The following is a 20,950-nucleotide window of genomic DNA, read 5'->3' as shown; positions in this document are numbered from 1 at the left end:
GCGGAAACAAAGGTTAAATCCTTTTGAGAGATTATTGCTAATGCGAGGCATGCGCTCGAGTTTAAGCCTCTACCGCGGGCGACTCGATGGACATAAGGAATGCAGAGAAATATTCAAGGACGCATTTCATTTGTTATCATGTTCGGATCGGATAAAAAGCGTTTCTCGGGTGGAGCAATTCATCACGGCCAGTCAACGGAACCCAAGAATCTCAGGAAAACACGCCAAGACCCACGAGATTGTGGACGGCGGAGGAAAATCCATTTCCCGACCACTGCGGTATTTCGTACACAGTACATTCTACGGAAAATACCGAAAAACTTGGAAATGGAAGATAGCAACTTAGATCGACCGTGATAAAAATACATATAAATATGAAGCTGATAGTTGAGAACATTTGGCATTCATGAACAGATTTAACTTCAACTTAATCACGCTAATAACTGGAGTTTATTTATTAACGCAGTAAAATATAGATAAAATTATACCAGTTCAAATTTCACTCGGAATAAATTAATTTATAAAACAAGCATTTTTATAATTTAAATACTTCCATGTCTCAAAAATATGTGGTGGGATATGCTTAATAAAAACAAACTTACGACATATGAATGTAAAAATGTGAAAGAGAAAGTCATTTCTAACTGAAACACACGAGACAATTTGACATCACGAAAAAATAAAACTTGAATCCGAAAAGTAGCCATGAACAGGGATAAATCTCAGACATAGATTTCCGCGGAGGTGGTTATGCGCTTTCATAAGACCGGGTTGTCACTGCCTTGTTGATTTTTAACTGACAACAACGAGGGGATGACACAATCTCACTCGCTGGATCCATGGTCGTTAGGGTTGCATTTTACACTTCGGCATTTTAGAAACTTATTCTTCATAACTTCTTCATTGGAATATCAGAAAGTGGACAAACTCATTTCTACATGTACATCGACTTATTACCCCTCAAGCCGCTTACAAAGGTATTTTCGGGGGGTCACCAATATGCACTAGAGGATTAAAACTTACTTCCACTAATGTGTACGCTACATATAGCACATAAGCTACAGAATTAATCTATCATTGAGTAATATTACTATAAGATTCTACTTATGAAGACTTATTGAACAACCCTCGTAGTTTAGTGGTGTATCTGGAAGCATACCTGACAGGAAATGGGGATATCTGGATTCCTATACCAGCTAAGCCAAATTACTTTTTCCTTACAGAATTTCACCCTTATGGTGAATAGAATCGAGTAATACCACTAGGTTATTTAAATGAAACATTGCATTATTAGCAATGAATTAATTTTTAGCACGATACGTGTTGTTCGTGCTAAAATACATTCAGCGGGAATATTATATTGCATCATTTAACTGATATTGATAATTATTGAAATAAATACTTGCAAGCTTCCACTATTATAGAATTTATTATGACCTAGGTTTCAATGTCACTTCATCTTCACCTTCAAGGTCACAATGTAATAGCATTTAAAACTTTGGCTTAATAAACTTTATGATCGTGGCAAATTGCAACTATTTATTTCAATGTGGGAAAATTCCACTCCACCACGGTTGAATATTAGGATTTAAAAAAATAACATTAATAACTTCTCCCAAATCGTACCATGTGTCATACGAGATATTATTATTGGGAGTGATCGTATAATATGATGTTATTGATGAGGAGAGTGGTTACCTCGATGACCCTTTCGAGGGTGACCTCGTTGGATTTGCCCTGAGAGGACGAGCAGGAGGCGGAACAGTTGACCACGCCTCCGCCCGTCTCCGTCGAGGACTCCGCGACGGCGCCGCCGCTGTGGTCGTCTTCGCTGCTCTCCCCGGAGTCCCGCTCAATGCCCTCGTCGTCCGTCTCCTGCTGCTTCTCGGGGCAGTCGTCGTCTCCCGGGCCTAGGAAGAAAGAAAGTAAGAAACACATTGAGTCATCACTAGAGATGCGTGAAAATCGCACTTTCATTTTTATTCTATCGCACTTTCAATAACAGTTCATCGCATTTTGTAGCGTCTATTTTTTATTTTCATAATAATAATAATAATAATAATTTCGTCTTTATTTTTCAAGCGAATTTAGGACAGCATTGTCCTCTCTTACAACTAACTTTATTAACATTCACAAACATCCATGCCCTGGATGGTGGTCAATCCACCCAGGCGGGATTCGAACCCGCGACCAGTAGGTTAGCAATCGGGGACTTTACCCCGGCTCCACCGAGGCCGGCATAATGAGGTAGATGACGATAAAATGTAGTGAAACACAGTTATATGTCAAAATACAGAATATTTTAAATAACTATGTTGCAGAACAATAATAAATTAAGGAATAAGACATATAGTGGCGGAGGTGTAGCTTGCCCGCGCCCAATTGTAGTTCGCGGCCACGTAGAATCCCAGCCAACTAGCAGCTGGTCAGTCGTTCACATGCTTTAAGCGGTGAGTGTCGGCAGAGCATTTAAACTGCGCTCGGCACAAAATGTACGAATTTTGCCGTCGAAAAGGCAAATTTGCGAAAAAATATCATAAAGGCCCAGTCATCGCATCTAAGCCGCATTAATTTGCGCACATCGCATCTATATCGCATTTATCGCATTTGCGATTTTCACGCATCTCTAGTCATCACCAATAAAATCTCAAAGTGTTGACAGCAAAATGTATTCCAAAAGAGGGTTTCCACAGAAAAATGTCTGCCTAACTTTATTTCGGAAGTAACGACAAATGGAACGAAACTCCAGGGCGGTCTCGCAAGGATACACTCCTAGGGCAGGGTCTAGAAGCGCGAACTTTTCACCTCTGCACCGCAGAAGGGGGAGGACAGGAAGGTGAAAGGAAGGAGGCGCCGCCGCGGTAGGAGCCCGACGACTCCTCCTGAGACGGGATAAGGAAGGAGGGGACGAGGAATCCCGCACCGTCACAAAGGCGGGCGGGTCCTACCGCTAGCGAAACCAGGAAAACCATTGCTGTGTATGCGATTTTAGAGGATTATTCTATGAGGAAGAATAACCCAACGATCAAATCGCTAGAAGGAAGTATTGACAAATGGTACCAAAAATTGAAGTTACACGGTTTCTTTGTCACGATAAACCGAATAAAGTACATAGTTCACTTTTTATTCAGATATTTGCCTGCTAACGATAAGCATCCTAATAAATACCTGAAGATGTAACTATGTCATGAAACCCGAAACCATACTTTAAAAAAAATTTATTAGAGAGCCTAGTTTTTACTGAGTTTATTTTTTTTATCCTGATAAATTCCAATGCTACCAAGATCTGCATAGTTGCGGTGGCACAAGACAAGTCAGATTCCAGGATTTCTTCATTCACGAATAATCACCATCAATGAAGACACGACTGAAGGTGGTTTACAAATATTATTCAAAATATCAAGTGATTTATTATCAATGAGGTGGTGCAATTTTTAGTTTAATAAGCGAAAATAAATTCCGAAAGGCGGTTCACAAATTACGTTCTTCATATACTAACTCCGCCGTCTATTCGAACATGTATTACAACAACCATTATTATTGATCTACGCTAACAAAAAAAATATCACCGAGATATTCAAGATTAAAGGTTTAGATAGAAATTAGCTCGTAAATTAACTACTCATCTGAACCAACGACATTTCAGGTTCTTCTACTTAAATTATAATAGCATTCATGCAAAAGGTGGTGTTGGTTTCAGCCTGAATTCACCTCATGCGACACCCCCACGTTACGCTACATGATTCCGTGTGAGCCTGGCTTCGGGATGATAAAGAGTAAATGATGTTTACCCTGGTAGGACTAAATACGCAAATGGGGGAGGAGAAATGGAGTTCACGCACACCTGGTGGAAAAAAATAAAATATTTAACGCAAAATATAAAACGAATGAAGTTCTTCGCGATAAGAAATTCATCAAGAGTAATTTTTAAATTCGCAAATAAACTTATTCTTAGCTCAGACTTGGATGAAGTTTCGACAGAAAAAAAACGAAAACAACCAATAGCCAAAGATATCGGAAAAAAATAATTTAAGTACCTACTAATCCAACAATGCCGAGTTTTTTTCGGGGTTAAAGTGGTGGAGTTCTAAGAAATTAGTAAATTAAAAGTTAAGGGACATTCCCCACAAATACTTTTGTTCGCTTCCCTACCGGTTTCAATAAATAATCTTATATGATACGCGGCATAATGTGGTGTAAGTCATGAACAATAGTTAAATAAGATAATGCAATATTTCCACTTAATTTAAGTTACTACCACGCGATTCGTTGTTACAACAAAACTTGGGCACTTAAGAATGTTGTTGAATCAACAAAACGCGTCGTTCTAAAATGAATTCTGAGGAATCATTGCTATGTCTTATTTAACTAACATTTGATATTGTCTCCAGGTGACGACCACACAAAATGTATTGAAATGAAAGTACATATGGGGCATTGATAGTAACTTTTACTGACTAACAAACTACAGACGGTCGTGAAGCGAAGTTAAAGCACACGTCGAACATGGCTAGTCACGTTTAATAAAGTAATTATTCCCCGGCCACATGCCAATTGAGGCGGTAGTGTGTAGATATAATTCTACAAGACGAAGACGATTTCAGGATGCCTTTACCTCAAGCTGAACTCCGAGAGGTTATATACTCCGGCATACGTAGCGTGTGAAAATGGCTTGAGGGTGATTAAGGGGAGGAATGAGGGTGTTTACAACGGAAGGACTAACTACGAAAGGGGGAGGAGAAATGAGATAGATATGGCTGGAGGGTGGGTTAAAACATAAGAGGTCGTTCGGGGGATTATGAGGCGGGGGGGGGGGGGAGGAGGGGGCAAAATGAGAATGGCGAGGGAATTCCGAGGGACGGCGTGAGAAAGGGCAGTCATGCAAATCCTCGAAGGGCCCCGCGAGGAGAGAAGAAACAGGGGGAGGAGACGCCTAAAAAGGAATGGCAGTTGAGGAGATAGCAGAAGGGTAGGAGGGTGGCAACCGAATGCCTTTGTTTCCTTTATGCTAAGTAAGTTCTGCACGGGGTTAGCAAGGATGATGGGTAACCTTGATTAATACAACATTACCCCGCCTGACCAGACCGTATATTCGAAAAATAAGGCTGTAATATCCATGATAAAATATAAACAATATTTCTTGTTGGCCTCGGTGGCGGCGGGGCTAAGTCCTCGCCTGCCAATCAAGAGGTCGCGGGTTCGAGTCCCGCCTGGGCGGGTTTCCCCTATCCAGGGCATGGCTGTTCGTGTCCGTTTAATTGTTAAATTTGTTGAATATCCCGTTATAAAATGGCCTATATGAGCTCTATTCGGTGGTTTGGGAATAAAATATTTAAAAAATATGCATAAATATTTAAAAAATGACAATATTCATACTTGAATGAAATACGACTCTACTTCCGACCATGGTTTCGACAGTATATGTCATTTTCACTCTATTGCCATTTATAATCGTTTAAAATGGGCCTCGTTACCTTATTTTTGTATTATTAGATCGTCCCGATTTTATCATCCGTTCCAACAAAAGAAATCGAAGGTAACAACCAGGACCATGATTTCCAAAACACTAATAAAAGCGAAAATATTACTGTAAACAGTAAACCATTTCTTTAATCACCGCAAAACCCTATTTTAGTAAACACTACTCGTTTATATCCAACGAGTATATTCCGCCGGTTTTCTAACAATATTAAACTTATAAAATAAGTTTGGAATCAATAAATAGGCGGGGATTTTGATAAATATTGTGTATAAGGAAATAAAATATCAAATAGGAGAGGCGAATTACTACACTCTGTAATTAAACGAGTACCTTTCGCTAGTTTTATATTACCTTACACTTATTGAGACGTTTTAAATGAAATAAATGTGTGTGAATTTTAATAAATATTGTGTAAGAATATCAGAAAGGAGAGGAAAATCACTGAGTATAAGCTGAAATTATACGAGTACTTTTCGCTAGTTTGGTATGATATTACACTTATAAATAAGTTTGAAATCAAATAATTTTTTAGCGAATTTTAATAAATATTGTAAAAAAATTAATAAAATATCAGAGAAGATAAACAAAAGGGAGAAATATGGCGGAGATAAAAAAAGGGAGGACATTTGGGAAGATGGAGGTGGTCTCGGAATGAGCAGTCGATGGGAAAAGTGTAGAGAGATGTGGCAACGGGGCGGAAGAGAATTCTGCGAAGACACAAGAGCGAGAATCCAGAAAACTGGAAAAAGGAACGGCTTCCCAACTCTTATCCTAAACCCTTTCTCATGCAACTCCTCGTCTCGAGCAAACTTTTCAGGAACCAAGGAGAGGTAACTAAACTGCATTTTCTCCCGTCTGGCATTCAATTTTCTAAATATTTATGCAAAGTTATAATTCCGAGCTGATACTGACCCTTAACGTGAAATCCTTCATTTATAAACATCGGTAAATAATCGATCACAATTCCGGAAATTATCTTCTGATATTTGCGTATATACAAAGGATAGAAAAAAACCAGGCTTATTCAATCATGACTTGCACTGAGATAAACTTAAAAAGTAAATTTTTTAACGCTTGAGAAAAAATGAAGAGGTAAAAATAAAAGGATAGGTAATGATAATAACAAAAGGATAATCTCAGCACGTCACTTTATTTTCACTACGTCATTAGCATTCACACTGTTTCGCAGTGAACAGAGTCCGTTAAAGAATAATAAAATAAACAGGTCATGATTTTCGACACCCGAAGCTCCCCTTATTGCTTTTTGGTCGCGATCGTGAAATTTTAATCCTCGTCCTCGCATTCCGCGGTAAGTATTTCTTTTGTTTTTTAATCAGCAGGAGAATGAACGAGTAGTTGAGCCATATGGAGAACGAGGGATAGAAGATGCGAAAATTATTACACCTGCTGAGACAATGGAACGAAAATAAGAACTCCCAGGAAGAGCATGAACGCATAAAAATACAGATAGACCATCAAGGAGCCCCACAGGATGATTTACGCCTCTCTACGCGGAAGAATAGTAGGCAACATTTCATTAAAACACGATCGTAGGCGACCGCAAATTATTTTCCCTCTCACCCTTCCGGGCACAGGGTGGCTAATTGTCAAGAAAAATCGTGTTAAAGTGGCAGTCAAAGGAAAGGCAAGAGTGACGGAATTGAGAAAGAAAAATTATATTATATTTTTCCTTATTGCTTGATAATATTCTTAATCACACCTATTTTCGGACAATTTATGCCGTATTTTCGTCCACTTTTAGCTTCAGATAACTTTAGAAGGCCTAACTACCATTGTTATGTGCATTACGGGCAGCGAAAGGGAGGTATGTTCTCGTAGCGGCAGTCAGTGAAGGGGATATCGCATAACTTGTCTTCCCTCCTTCCCCCTATCTCGTTATTCCCATCTTCCTTCCCTCTTCCTATTCTCCCACATCAATAGCCACCACACCACACTCCTCAACCCCCTCCCTCTCACCCTTCATTCTCAACTTTTCCCATGCGGCGGGAATCAGCGGAGCGCGTCCACTGCAGAGCCCGAGTTTCGTAGGGCAGACGAGGAGGAAGTGTGCACGACGAGGTGTATTAAATAAGGAAGAAGGCGACAGGGGTGAGAACTACCGTCCTTCCGAAAAGCTGAGACATTAGAGAGAGCGAATATGACAGCATGTAGTCTCCCCACAGTTGACCATAGAACATTTTTATCTTAGTGACATTAGCGGAACATTAGAAGGTAAACAGTATTTACCCTTCATCGCCGATTTTTTGTTTTTTCTTTAAACAAAAACTAACGTCCTAACTTAATTATTATTTAGTTAATATTTACAACTTTATTATTTTATACATTATCAAATTCATGAGATTATAAATAGTATTTTTTTACATTTTTGCTATACAAAGGATTCTGTTTGCATACATAAAAATACATTGTAGCTTGGATTACAATAAAGTTGACGTCGCCGTCAGAATTGTACGTATTTCAAGTTTAGAGTTCTTATCAAGGGAATATTTTTATAATTAAGTTCTTAGAGCCCTCAAATACTTTCCAATCATAGCATTTAATTTAGGGCTTTGGGTAAGGAAAACAAACTATAGTAAATGAAAGGAAGTACTGAAATTATAGTTTTATGGAAGCACCTTTTCCACGCGTTGCGACACACACCCTCGCTCTATAAGAAATTCCTACCTCACATCAAACGATTTCTTGGATCCTGAGTCCCTGGCAATGGAATCCACGGTATAATCTCTGCAGAAGTGCTCGCACCAACACTGATGGAAGTAGAGAATTGAGGTAGAACTTCACTGATCCATTGTAAAGGTACCTTCGGAAAGGAAGGTAGGCAGTTTTTGGATGATGAATAATGAATGACAATAGCAGGGGAGACCTCAAGGAGGCGCCTGCCAAAATGTGGCCAATGGATCCAGAAATGGAAGGCAAAGTGGCAATTCGATCCCTCCTGCAGAAATAGCAAAGAAAGGCAACTAGCTGCTCAATCATTTATACAAGAGACCCTCCAAGGGGATCGATGCCTAAATCCCTCAAAGAATTCCTCCATTCTCTCGAACGCCCTTCTCTTTAGGTCTGCGTCTCTGTTCAGCATGTGCGGTTAATAACTTAATATATTTTGAAATACTAGCTATCTGCATTCATTTCTTGGCATCTTATAACTCATGCATGAATTACTTACTAAGCCGGGGACTTTTCGTTTTCTATCACTAAATAACAGTTTTATTTGCATGGTGACATGTTCGTATCCTTCGCACTCTCCTACTGTCTGTAAAAAATAGCAAGATACTCGAGTTTGAGGAGCTCTAGCTTCTAAACGAAGCAATCGATTTCAATGCAATAAAAATCATGTTTTCGGCAAACTGCTAGTAATAGATGTGGCTTCTTTATATCAAAATTGCAAGTTATAGGAACGAAAACTACGGGAATGCCAAGCGCTCAAAGTTGGGCACCTTGATTTTACGCGCAAAAAACGGGTACTTTTTTGAGAAAAAATTAAGTACAGGAAATACTATTAAGCCGAAGAATTTTTAAAGTACATTATATAACGTAGAACTAAATTCTCTTTCGTATGCTTTTTATTGCATTGAAATCGATTGCTTCGTTTAGACGCTAGAGCTCCTCAAACTCGAGTATCTTGCTTTTTTTTTTTACAGACAGTAGTTTCTGGTCTGACCACATCTCGCTGACCTATGTGCTTGGCCTTTGTCCGGCAAGCGAGCGCGTGTCTGATTAAGGCTTGGATGAGTGCTGCATTCCTGGTGTGGGACCACTCCGTGTCACACATCCTGGTGGTGGCTTGCAAGTACCACGTAGTTGTAGATGTAGAGTGGACGGAATACGTAACGATAAAACGCGGACAATTTAAACAATAGAGCCTTAATTCTTCAACTATACAAAACGATGAGGACTGGTGTAGTTCCGGTCCTGTGACAACTAGTTTTCCACTTCTGATTTCAGAAAGGCTTAAGAACTTGTGACCAACAATACCAAATATAACCAGAAAAAATTTGGATTTGCCGCTGTCAACAATACCAAGTACAATCGGAGCAAATTCGATTATTGCAGCTGTCATTTATTTTGTGAAGACCATATCTGAGGGTTCCAGGAAGGGATCTACGGATTTCAACAATAGTTAAGCAAGAAAAAGTAAAAAATGTTATTATCTAAGAATTAAATGCAAAAAACTTTTCACGGGCTTAGCACCGGATGATTTTTTAATGGAGCCTATGTTTCGCCGACGGCTTTTCTATCATATTCGTGGCATGTCCTTACGGAAGTGTCGGAATTCACACCAGGAGATGATACAGAAAAAGTCAGTTGAAACTTCGGCGTCATTAGAAAATATTTTGCGGCCCGAAGGCCCATAAATGTTTCGGCATTTAAGAAGGAATATTTATAAATCTTTTGAGAAAACTGAAAAAGAGAAAACTGCGCCGCAGAGAATCGAAAGTATACAAAGATGGATAGTTTAAAGGAAATGGAGAGATACATCGAACGAAAAAAGACAGGACTAATATGAACGAATTCTCGGTCGCAAAAAGAAAAGGCTACCGAAGTCACAAACCACGACTTTTGCCACACGTGAAACCTTTTCTTTCTTTCATTCTCGAATGTTTTTATATCGCCTCCTTCAAATCTACCCGCGATACTACCTCCATTAGGTCACGCGCAGGAATTTAAATTACTCCAAGTGGGTAAGGAAAAAAATGCCGAAGGAGTCGACGAGGCGGCGATGGACGGAAGCACGAGGAGTAAAATTTTCCCACCACCGAGACGGACGCGGCGGTGAGGAGAGGAGAGGAGGGAAGTGCAAGCAGAAGTTCAGGCTGAACTTCTTGCCGTCGGCACTGCGTTTCCAGCGAAATCCCCAAGCACGAATAAGGTGGTTCAACCGACAGCCATTTTTGCGAAATTTTTCTAGGAAGCCCTCATTTTTATCGGCCGAAAACGTACTAAAATGAATATGATTCGCACGATAAATTATAACTGATGCTTTCAGGAGCTTTGTGAAACCTTTTCACAATGGAAAATGAAAGAATAAACTTTTTTAGGTTCACTAATATATTTGAAAAAGCACGACCCGGGTTTCATAACATGGCTGGCGTGACGATGTAACCATATTATGAAACTCGGGTCGTGCTTTTTCAAATATTTTAGAGAACCTAACAAAGATTAATCTTTTAATTACACGATAAATTGTAGTTGAAATCGCAAGTAGTAAAATTTCTCAAAAAAATAACTATTTAGCAATGTTAATAATCGAAAGAATAACTAAACTACAGGAATAACTTACGTCGTGCACATGAATGTTAATCATACCGATGACAGGCAATTAAAAATTAATCGGAAATTCGGCACTTGGCTATGATTGCAGTCACCCTCTAGAGTTCACACATGGCGATGTTTGTCATCAATGTGAGAACAAAAAAAAAGAAAATGCACAAGAGATTATAGATCGAAATGCTACTTTTCATTGACATAACAACAGTAATGTTACTTTGTTTTTCTGTTGCTGTTTCTTACGGTTACTGTAACTTGCAAATGTTTGTTATCAGGGGGTCGTTAACTGTCGAGTTGGGGGATTGTTGGGGGGAAAAGGAAGAGGGAAAGTTGCTTGAAGTAGTGAGACAAAAAAACTGTTATCTGAAGAAAATGTAGAGGTTTTGGAAAAAAAATCGTCTCACGTTACAAGGAAAATACAATATTAAAGTATAGATAAATATTTCGAGTCCAAACAACAAAACCATAAGAAACTATCGAATACTTGGGAGTCGGCGGGAGAGTGGTTTTAGTTCCGTACAAAGTATTGGAGTTCATTTTACATACTTCAAAGTCCGAGAGTCAGTTGAAAGAGGCTATGAGGGGAACGAAGATAGAACTGAGTAATTAAAAGAGGAAGAGAACAAAGATGAATATTCGAAGGAAATGGAGAAGGATCATTTTCAGATATTCTGAGAAAAAATAAGTGCTCCCGCCGGTCCCACATGCAGGATCTAGTGTGCAAAAGAAAAAAAGGGAAAGAAATTGATGAGATTTGAGCTTCAATGAGAGAAAAAAAGAAAAATTTTCAAAGCCCTCGTAGCCAGATACTTTAAATTTTTAATGCATAACTTCCCGGAAAGTAGGTTTCCCGAGGTTTCACGTCCACGTTCTTAAGGCATAAAGCGGCGACATGACAAACTTTCCGAGGAACGCTTCTTCGAAATTGAGTTTGAGGCGTTAAGATGGGGTCACGTAAGGGAATTTTGAGGAATACGTATTTGATATCTGAATATTTTAACGCAATCCAATGAGGTAAGCCCCTTTGTCAGGATTCGTAGTCGAAGGACAGCACAAATCCAACTTGACAAGGTTGAAATTTGGATTACGGTCCAGCCCAAAATAATTTATTTTCCCTTGTCATTCTTTATACCCCTAATCACTGGCGTAACAAATAATATGCTTTGAGGGGGATGGGATGGCCTGGGGAGAAAAATCCTCCCAAGGAAACGGGGTCCGAGAAAATTTTTGAAAAATGAGATGCCTATAAATAAATTTTACATAATTTTGGCACTTAAGATTTAACTTTAAGCTTTTGCAGTAATTAAATTCCAAACTAGAAAATAGATTTAAATATTTTTATATTTCTCTGAGGCTTTGGGGGGGGGGATCTATCCCCTCATACCAACCCCCCACCCCCATAGTTACGCCACTACCTCTAACTATATAACTCTAAACCAAAATGAGATGTCTGTAATGAATGTAAATAAAATTTCAGTGCTGCGACGTGGGAAAGTGACAAGAAAAACCTTCAGGCATTTCATATCAATAATATAACCTTTAGTACGAATGGCGCATGATTATCACCGATATTTCATCATTATTTGACTATTCATTAGCAAAAATTGAGATGGTAGAACAAGATAGTTTTCAAAATACGTTTCAAACGAGAACGACAAATTTCTGTAGATGATTCAATATCAGTTGATCAAAATATTTTCAAGATAACATCAGTGACCATTAATTGCCACCAAATTGAGCAATACTGTTGTTCCACGACTTAAATCAAATATTGGAAAATCTAAATGTCCACCAAACGAAACTCGAAGAGACTCACAAATGAAAGAGTTAAAAAAAGGAGTCAAAAATGTCAGTTAACCTGCTCAGCGACAAAAGTCCAAGTTCTTTCAAGGTCTCCTGTGCCGTAGACAAATCGTTTCATATACGAATCATTCGCGGCGAATTGAATATCGTAAACTAATTTTGGAAACTTTTACAGGATCCATTCGGAATATTTTCGCAAGGTATTTCCCTACACTCAAAATTAATCACATTAATTGAGGATAATTGAGAAAAATCTACGATTTGGTTCAGGGAAATTTCTTTCAAAATAATTTCTCGGGTTGAAATAGCCCCCAATTACTTAAAGTCCGGCAGAAATTAATCTCATACCATGTTGCCATTAATAAGGTATAGGCTTATAGTTGCGTCTTGCATATTGCCCCGTGAGAACAAAGTAAATAAGTTCCTGTGTTCGCGTGAGGGCTAGCATGATTACCCGCGGAGAATTCGAAAATTACGAAAATAAGAAATAAAAGGAAATGGAAACGGCGAACTTCAAAGCAATTCAAGCAAACAAGCCTCATAAAAATAAATTTCCATATAAATATAAAGCATCGTGGTCATGAGGTCATTAAAAAGGTCAAGATCATATTTGGTTTTTATTTCCTCAATAACCAACACTCAACAGCCCATCATCCAATTATCTGTTCGAGTCACATTCAAGGGAAGAGTCCTCAGGTGGCGGAAAAACTAAATTAAGTTCACGTAATGGCAAAGGATAATTTCAACGATAAATAGATAATAAAATATCTTTCATTAATATTACACTTATAACTAATAACTTCAGGCTTTACTTTGTGTAACCTCTCCATATTGGAAGTAAGGAAATAAAACTTTGTAAGGTTCACTGTTATTTAATTATGGGCACGACCCGGGTTTCGTAACTTGGTTACATCGTCAGGTGTGACACCTGAAGATGTAACCAAGTTACGAAACCCGGTTACAAAGTTTTATTTCCTTACTTCCAATATTACACTTATCCAAATTATTGTATATTATCCCCAAAAAGATATTACGTACATAATTAATTCGTACTTACACCCGAGACAACAAAACATGATTGCTCGTGAGGAGCACCTACTAAGCCCCCTAATAAGACCACAGGAGAATGAAGAAAGTGTTTTCGAGGGAAAAGACAATTCATTACAGTCCCAAATCACTTCAGCAATGTCACTCCTTGATAGATACTGAGATGACGATGAATTGAAAATGCCATGTAACCAAGAAGCAGTGACACCCACATCACTTTCCCTTGGTGATATGAACCACTGCATCAGACGAAGGCACGCTCAACGTCACTACAGTGGCTTAACATCAAGTTGGTATGGGAGAATATGACGCGGAGATAATAAAAATCAGAATGCAGATAGCGCATAAGCATCTACTAAAGCGTAGCATACAGTGCAGCACTAGCTGAGAAAAACGTTCAACTCTCTATGAAGAACTGTGTTTTTTAGACAGTTAAATAAAAAATAGTATGATTCTAAAATAATATTAATTACATAAATCTTGGTTTTAACTTCCTGACAGCGACTACCAGGGTGATGGTCCTTTGAAACTAGCATCCTTGGGTCCCGAATAGGAGCAATGAATATTTTTGTGGAATCGCAAGAAGAATTTATTTTCCTCATTGGAATGAATTTTTGGATCGTAGATGAACCAAATAATCGCTTGATAGTCCTATTTTTTTCCATAACAATTAATTACATTATTACGGTGCGGAAACGTGGACACTGAGGAAAGAAGACGAGAGAAGATTGGAGGCATTCGAGATGTGGGTATGGAGAAGAATGGAGAGGGTGAAATGGACGGAGAGGAAAAGGAACGACGAAGTGCTGGATATGGTTGGCGAGGAGAGGCAGCTTTTAGATGAGATACGCAGGAGACAGAAGGTATGGATGGAGTTAGTGCTTAGTGGTGAGGGGATGCTGAAAATGGTGTTGGAGGGTAGAATGTTAGGTAAACGAGGGAGGGGAAGGAAAAGAATAGGGTTTTTAGATAGATTGAAAGAGAGTAGGCCTTACAGTGAATTAAAGAAGGCAGTGCTGGAAGGATAGGGAGGCTCCCAGATCGCTTCTCGAATACTCCATGGAAACCTACCTTAATCGGTAGAATACTACTATAATAATAAATTCGAAAAGAAAGAAACGAAATATGACCGAAAAAAAACAAGTGAATGATAAGGTAAGCAGAGTACCCACGTAGGAACGTACAGGAACCAAATAGAAGCTCGCTAGTCCACATCGTTCTGTGCCAGGAACAGAATAAAAATTGAAAGAAATAGACACCAATGGACCGGAAAGATACAAGGGAACGACAAGGCAAGCAGAGTACGGACGTAGATGAACCAAATGTGCACTCGCCAGTCCACATTAATACGCGCCAGCAACAGAACACAAAAATGGAAAGAAAGAGGCTCAAATAGACTGGAAAAAAAAACAAGTGAATGACACTGAACGCAACCACAATGCCTCTGAGCGCACGCGGACAACATCGCCGGAATACATGACGGCACGCACGGCTTGTGTTTCCGTTGTGGACCCGTCATTCTTTCAAGGAGCATTCAAACGGTCTCCTTACATGAGGCTAGGGAAAGGAAAGGCAAGGAAAAAAATAACAAGGCGGGCTGACGCGAGCAGAAGGGACAGGAATCCATTGACACACACGCCTGCATCCCGAAGAACAAATGGAAGAACACGTTCTCGTCCAATGCTTTTGTAAGCGGTAATTCAACTTCACTTCGAGCCCGAGAGAAGCGGAAGAAAAGACAACAACAACGACAACACTTTCACCCTCGCGGCACGATCCAGTGGATGCAACAATCGACTGCTATCGACTAGAACTTTTTTCTCGCTTATTCTCGTTCTCTTTTTCCAAGGGGAACGAACAAGAGACGGAGTCGGTTTAACTGCCGACGACGGGTGGGACGTCAAGTGATTGTTATCGGAGGAACATCGGCCTAATTCTTGAACCCGGTTCTCGGATCCAAAAGGCAGGGGGAAGAAGAAAAGATTCACCATATCAAGGAGCACGGATATTACCATGGGTCAACCATTAGAATTATTGTCACTAGACGCGCATTTAAATAGAAGAAATAGAATAACTTTATATTCACTGAAGTCGCCTCACGCGTCGATGATGGCAGATTGTTCATAATTTCTACTGGAATAAAAATATAATGCAAGTTTTAGGCGGACATTTATGTTCGGGAAAATATCATATATACAATTACTACGCTATTACAAACGTTATGATACATATAATATCATACATAATTAAGATTTCATGTAACAAAATATTGATAACATCTCAATAAAGGGAGATATTTTTTTGCATCGTCACTTCGCCTAAATGAAGAGGTTTCACATACTTTGGTTTATGGAAACGCTATCAGCTGAGGAATATAATATGTACAGCCAATATGAATTTCGCATTGGAATTAAGAAAATATGACTCTTAAGAGATATTATTTCTTAATCAATGCGAAACCAATGCGACTATCAATGGAATCCAAGTATTTTCTACTTTCACAATATCACTAGCGCGAGCCGGGAAGAAAAATAAAAGGAATCACAGTTGGACATCGATTTCTCAGAAAGGCAGAGTCGAATTAAAAAACAAAAGCAGAAACCCCAACATGGGCAGCGATGCAATGATTACCATACACAGATGCACATTTCTCGGTAAACAGATCGATAGACCGGCGATGGCACACGAACGTTGACACGCTATTAACTGTTAAGTCATCTTTTTAGCAAGAGGGAGAGTTCGTCGACCCCACTCTCCAGTCGCATTATCGTGGCTAATGGCCTCGCGTGAATTTGTTTACAAATATTCGCTCCGAATTAATTTGTATGATGGCAGGCAACGGCTGCAGCGTTCAGAAAATATTTTATCAAAAAACCACCGACTCAAAAGCAACCTCCAGCTAGAGAAATACTTGCGGAACCGTTAAATAAATATCAAATATACATGAGAAAACCTTTTGAAATAAATTAAAGAAATTCTCTTGAACAGTAAATTATATTACGAACTTTTTCCAAATTCATTTAAACGCTCGTTTCGCAACGGCCATTGACGGTAAACATTGTCAACTCATAGTAAACTAATCGGAAGAACTTTCACAATTCATTATTTTCGTCTCAATAACCTCGGAACACACAATGACTACTTTTATATTTAGCAGCTTTAAAACTTGTCCTCGGGAATAAATTATTTATATAATTTAACACGACTTTCACGGAACTATTTCATGGGAAAGATTATCGGGTGTAACCATTAATTCATATACCAAACCGGAATACTACAAAGCTATCAGGTAGATACTGAAATCAGGTAGGAAAAATTAGCCCGCGAAAATCTGAGCCAGACAGGTACCTTAAGCTCTGCATCCACAATCTACCCCGCAAGCCGCGTCAATACGCGAGTGGCGGGGGGTGTTAGGACACTAGCTGTTTACACATAAAAAGGATATATGCAAACAAGTTAACGCTTAGAATTTATTAGTCTTTTAAGGAGCGGGGGAAGAACGAATTCCCATAATTATCCGTGCGACAATATATCTCTCTTAAATTATCGCTTCTGTCGGACTTGGAAATGTAATGGGGATCTAATATAATGTTCTCCGAGTCGCTCTTAAAGATATCCACTTACAGTCGCTCACGCAATCTATTCCTAGCGCGTTGGGCGCTTAAGTTAGCTAAATCTAACAATAATCACATAATATGTCGCGCCCAAGGCGCGTTGCCGCTGTACCGGTGAACCATGTTTACCTCAACCAGCCAGATGACAATACAATTTATTTTGCGCAGATGTTTCATGTTTTGTGCATTTATTATAGATGTATGAGCAATAAAATCATCATCTATCTGTCAGCAAAGTTATGGCCTGCATAAAAATGCACAAAACGTTTTCCGCGAGCATATTTTTTACCCGAGGAAGTCTTCCAGCACCAAGAAATCGAATATGGGGTTCTAGTTAGCACCGGATGCAAACTAGCAGACGCTTCACTTGATGAATGGGCATCACAGAATATAAACGGACCGTTCACTTGCCATGAGTCTGCACCCGGCGGTAGTACGACAACAACAGTTTCCATCAATCTCCAGAGGAGTTCATTCGGACCGCCAAGGACTTCCTTGCATGGTCCGGAAAAGAAAGCGCACCCAAGGGGAGATCGCTTCATCTCGTTCGGTAAAATGTCATCGTGAGTGAACTTAACAGCTGGCAGGGAGAAGACACGGCTAGCGCAGTGAAACGATGGCATTTTTCTTAGCGTACAAAATTAGCTGAAGAAACAAAGAGGAACTAAGAAATCATCGCTCGTCGGAGAAATTCAACATAAATGGGAAGTAAATAAAAACCAAATTAATATTGGCACACATGCAAGCATTCGGTTGATGATTAAGTCAACTAACGAACTGAAGACAGTGAAAAAACGTAGATATATAACGTGTTCATTGGATGGTGGAAAAGGCGTGAAAAAATGCAATCATGAATGCGAAAATAATGCGCATTTTTCAAGAAGTCAAGCGGGTGAGTTCGTTGGTGAGAACTGAAATTTAGAGTTCCGTCAGTCCATCATTTCAACCAGTCCATTTCCCGGGAAAGAACCAGATCTCTGTTGGAAGTATATTTGAGCTAAAACTAGCCACATGAAGATGAGATGTGCACCTTATAATATAGCTGAACCTACATAAAATATGGGTGGAAATGAAAAATTTGTTTCCATTGAAAGGTTAAATCCATTTCTTTATAATAAAAGAAACTTAGAATAAGACAATCTGCTCAACTTTGTTTGTTATGCCCATAAGATGAAGTTAAGATTAGGACGAAATAGTCATAAATTCCCTCGTGTTTCCAGTAATCAATAGGGAATAAACTTTCAGTTCCAAGAGATAACCAACAGACTCTGTAACAATGGGCTTATGGAGGTAGCGGTGAAAGATGTGGCAGGCTTCAAGATAAAAGGGAGGTTGAGATGAATAGGGTGTGATGGTCCTGAAAGGGGTCGAGGACACAAGATAAGGGTTTAGGGTACTCATGAGGAGGGAAGCGAGGGACCTCGTGAATTGGAACAAACGAGGAGAACGTGCGGATGGAAGAACTAAGAGGATTCTTCTACGTGTACATACTACTTTCCGAAAAGCCGACTCAATTGGGCGTGGGAAAAAAACTGTTAGGATGTAAGCCATCCAACTGGATGGAGTATGCACTAAAATATATTAAGGTAGGCATTACTAGCAGCGGCGCCACTATTTACAACTATTGGGAGTGATGAGGCTCCCCAAGAATCTTATAAGTAAAAAATATTACTTTTATTAAAAATGTTCCCTAAAAACCCTAATAGCTTGAAATAGAGCAATAAAATGTTTTAGTTTCAAATTGGCACCTTCAATTTTTTTTATTTTCTTGTTTTTGGTGTTTTGAAAAAACTTATGACTTCTAACACGTTTTTATACTTAATAAACCCGACAGAAAGACAAATTTCGTGTATCATAACCCGTTGTGGTGTAATATCAATCTGATCCATTTCCTTCCAAAGGCAATACCTAGTGACGCCACTGGTAGGAGCCTGAATAAAGCCTAATATTTACGAGTGTCCTTCATTGTTCGAGGAAAAACGAATTCTTATAACTATTCGTTCGGTCAATCCTCTAATTTCATTGCATGTATCGGACTGGGAAATATAGTGCATTTTTCAAAGTCCTGATACATAAACACAAACACGATGCATAAACCCATTAGAGTTACTTATGTCTAAATGCATGAACAATTTTGATGAACCGGAACGGAATTCGCACGATTGTATGAACTAAATTAGGAAGAGTTTTTATTTTCTATTAGTCGTTCACAAGTTGGGTGGTAACACGGAGCATTTTTGAGTTCATTCTCACGTTCGTATATTCATAAATTCACTCGTGCGCATTAATATACCGAGTAACCAGGCCTCTAACTCTGAAAGGTATCTGTCTTTATTCTCTGAATCTACCTTAGTCTATAACGTAGACCTCGATGAACTGGCGGCTCCCAACCTCAATCACGTAAAAGCTGCGTAACGCTGTCCGCATTAGCGCAGAGATATTCAGAAGCACACAAAAGCAGGATCATTATAATTACATTTCAACTGCAATTCATTCGAGTGATTTAAAATCGTCAGACAATCTCAGAAAAAAATCCATGATATATACTATTACTACTACTATAATCATAAGTTTTATTCCAACATTCACAATAAATAGAATGTAAGCAGGTTTCGCAAAAGTTAACACTATTTACAACCGCACTTCTTATAGTTGGAATTCACAAACTTCACTCCTAATCACTCTTGGCACGAGATAAGATGAAAGTAATAAGTGACCGCCAGCATATATCGAGTAAGAACTGATTACTTAGCGACTTTGAAAATCATATTTTTAACATCGCAATTCTACACCAAATTAAACACACACTGATTATGAACCGCTAATGTAAATTCTAATAAAGTAGCTGTCGTGGTTTCAACTCGTGGCTACAAAACAGAAATATCTATTTTTCCACCATCTTAGTCAGGCCAATTAAAAACTGTAGCGCCGTCAAAGCAACGAAAAATAGCTTTTCCAATACCTATTCTTGGGGATAATGATCAACCAATGCTAGAAAGTAATTAATATTCACTGCTGAAATATGGAGATACGTTTAAAAATAAAAAAAAAAACTCCAACGAAACATCGAGGAGGGGTCACACCCCCACATCCTCCAGAACGCATCTCGTGGTCCTTAGGAGGTTGGTGCTCTTTAAGGGCGATCGATGGGCGAAGAAGCGCCCCGGGGGCGGAGGTCAAAAAAGGGCTGTTCGGGAAGGGTTGAAGGGAACGCAGGGTGGGGCGAGCACAAGGTGGGAACGGCAGCAGAGGAGTACGAGATCGGAGACAACATCCATTTGTGGTATGGATAAGTTAAATCGGAATTTCATGGCAGAGTCGATCGCAATAGGGTGGTTACCAATTACTTTTTTATTGCCTAAATCGAAAGATTAATACCCCTCGAGTACGTATTTCACACTTTTAGATTTTCAAATCACGATATCTATTTTTCCCAATAAAATGAAAAGTGAAAATTTTCAAGCGCGCGAAAACGCGAAGGCTAAGTTTGAATGCTGCAGGAAAAGCCCGCGTGACGTCATTCTGGTTCCGGCTGCCGCGGTGTGAGGCCACCTTGGTGCGAGGCTATGAGCGCCGATACGATGCAGGCTGCCAGCAGGTAGCAGATTACCCCTGTGCCACATGCATGCATTGGTAATCTCAGACGATGTAGAACTCCTGACTAATCGTATGGCATCTAGGTCCCTGTGACGTCACTTGGAAATGGCATTGCATG

General features: G+C 39.3%; 1 protein-coding gene across 3 annotated transcripts in view; it reads right to left on the bottom strand.

Annotated features, from left to right (window-relative positions):
* Positions 1 to 20,950, bottom strand: part of LOC124156330 (protein spire homolog 1) — a 582,796-nt gene that overhangs the window by 253,591 nt on the left and 308,255 nt on the right. For all 3 annotated transcript variants that reach the window (XM_046530818.1, XM_046530820.1, XM_046530821.1), the window contains exon 4: positions 1,699 to 1,910. In XM_046530818.1, coding sequence (XP_046386774.1) covers positions 1,699 to 1,910 — 212 coding nt within the window. The remainder of the gene's footprint in view (positions 1 to 1,698; positions 1,911 to 20,950) is intronic.

Source organism: Ischnura elegans, chromosome 3 (genome assembly GCF_921293095.1).
Source record: "Ischnura elegans chromosome 3, ioIscEleg1.1, whole genome shotgun sequence".
Taxonomy (NCBI): domain Eukaryota; kingdom Metazoa; phylum Arthropoda; class Insecta; order Odonata; family Coenagrionidae; genus Ischnura; species Ischnura elegans.
The sequence above is the reverse complement of the archived record's forward strand: the minus strand, read 5'-3'. Positions and strand labels throughout refer to the sequence as shown.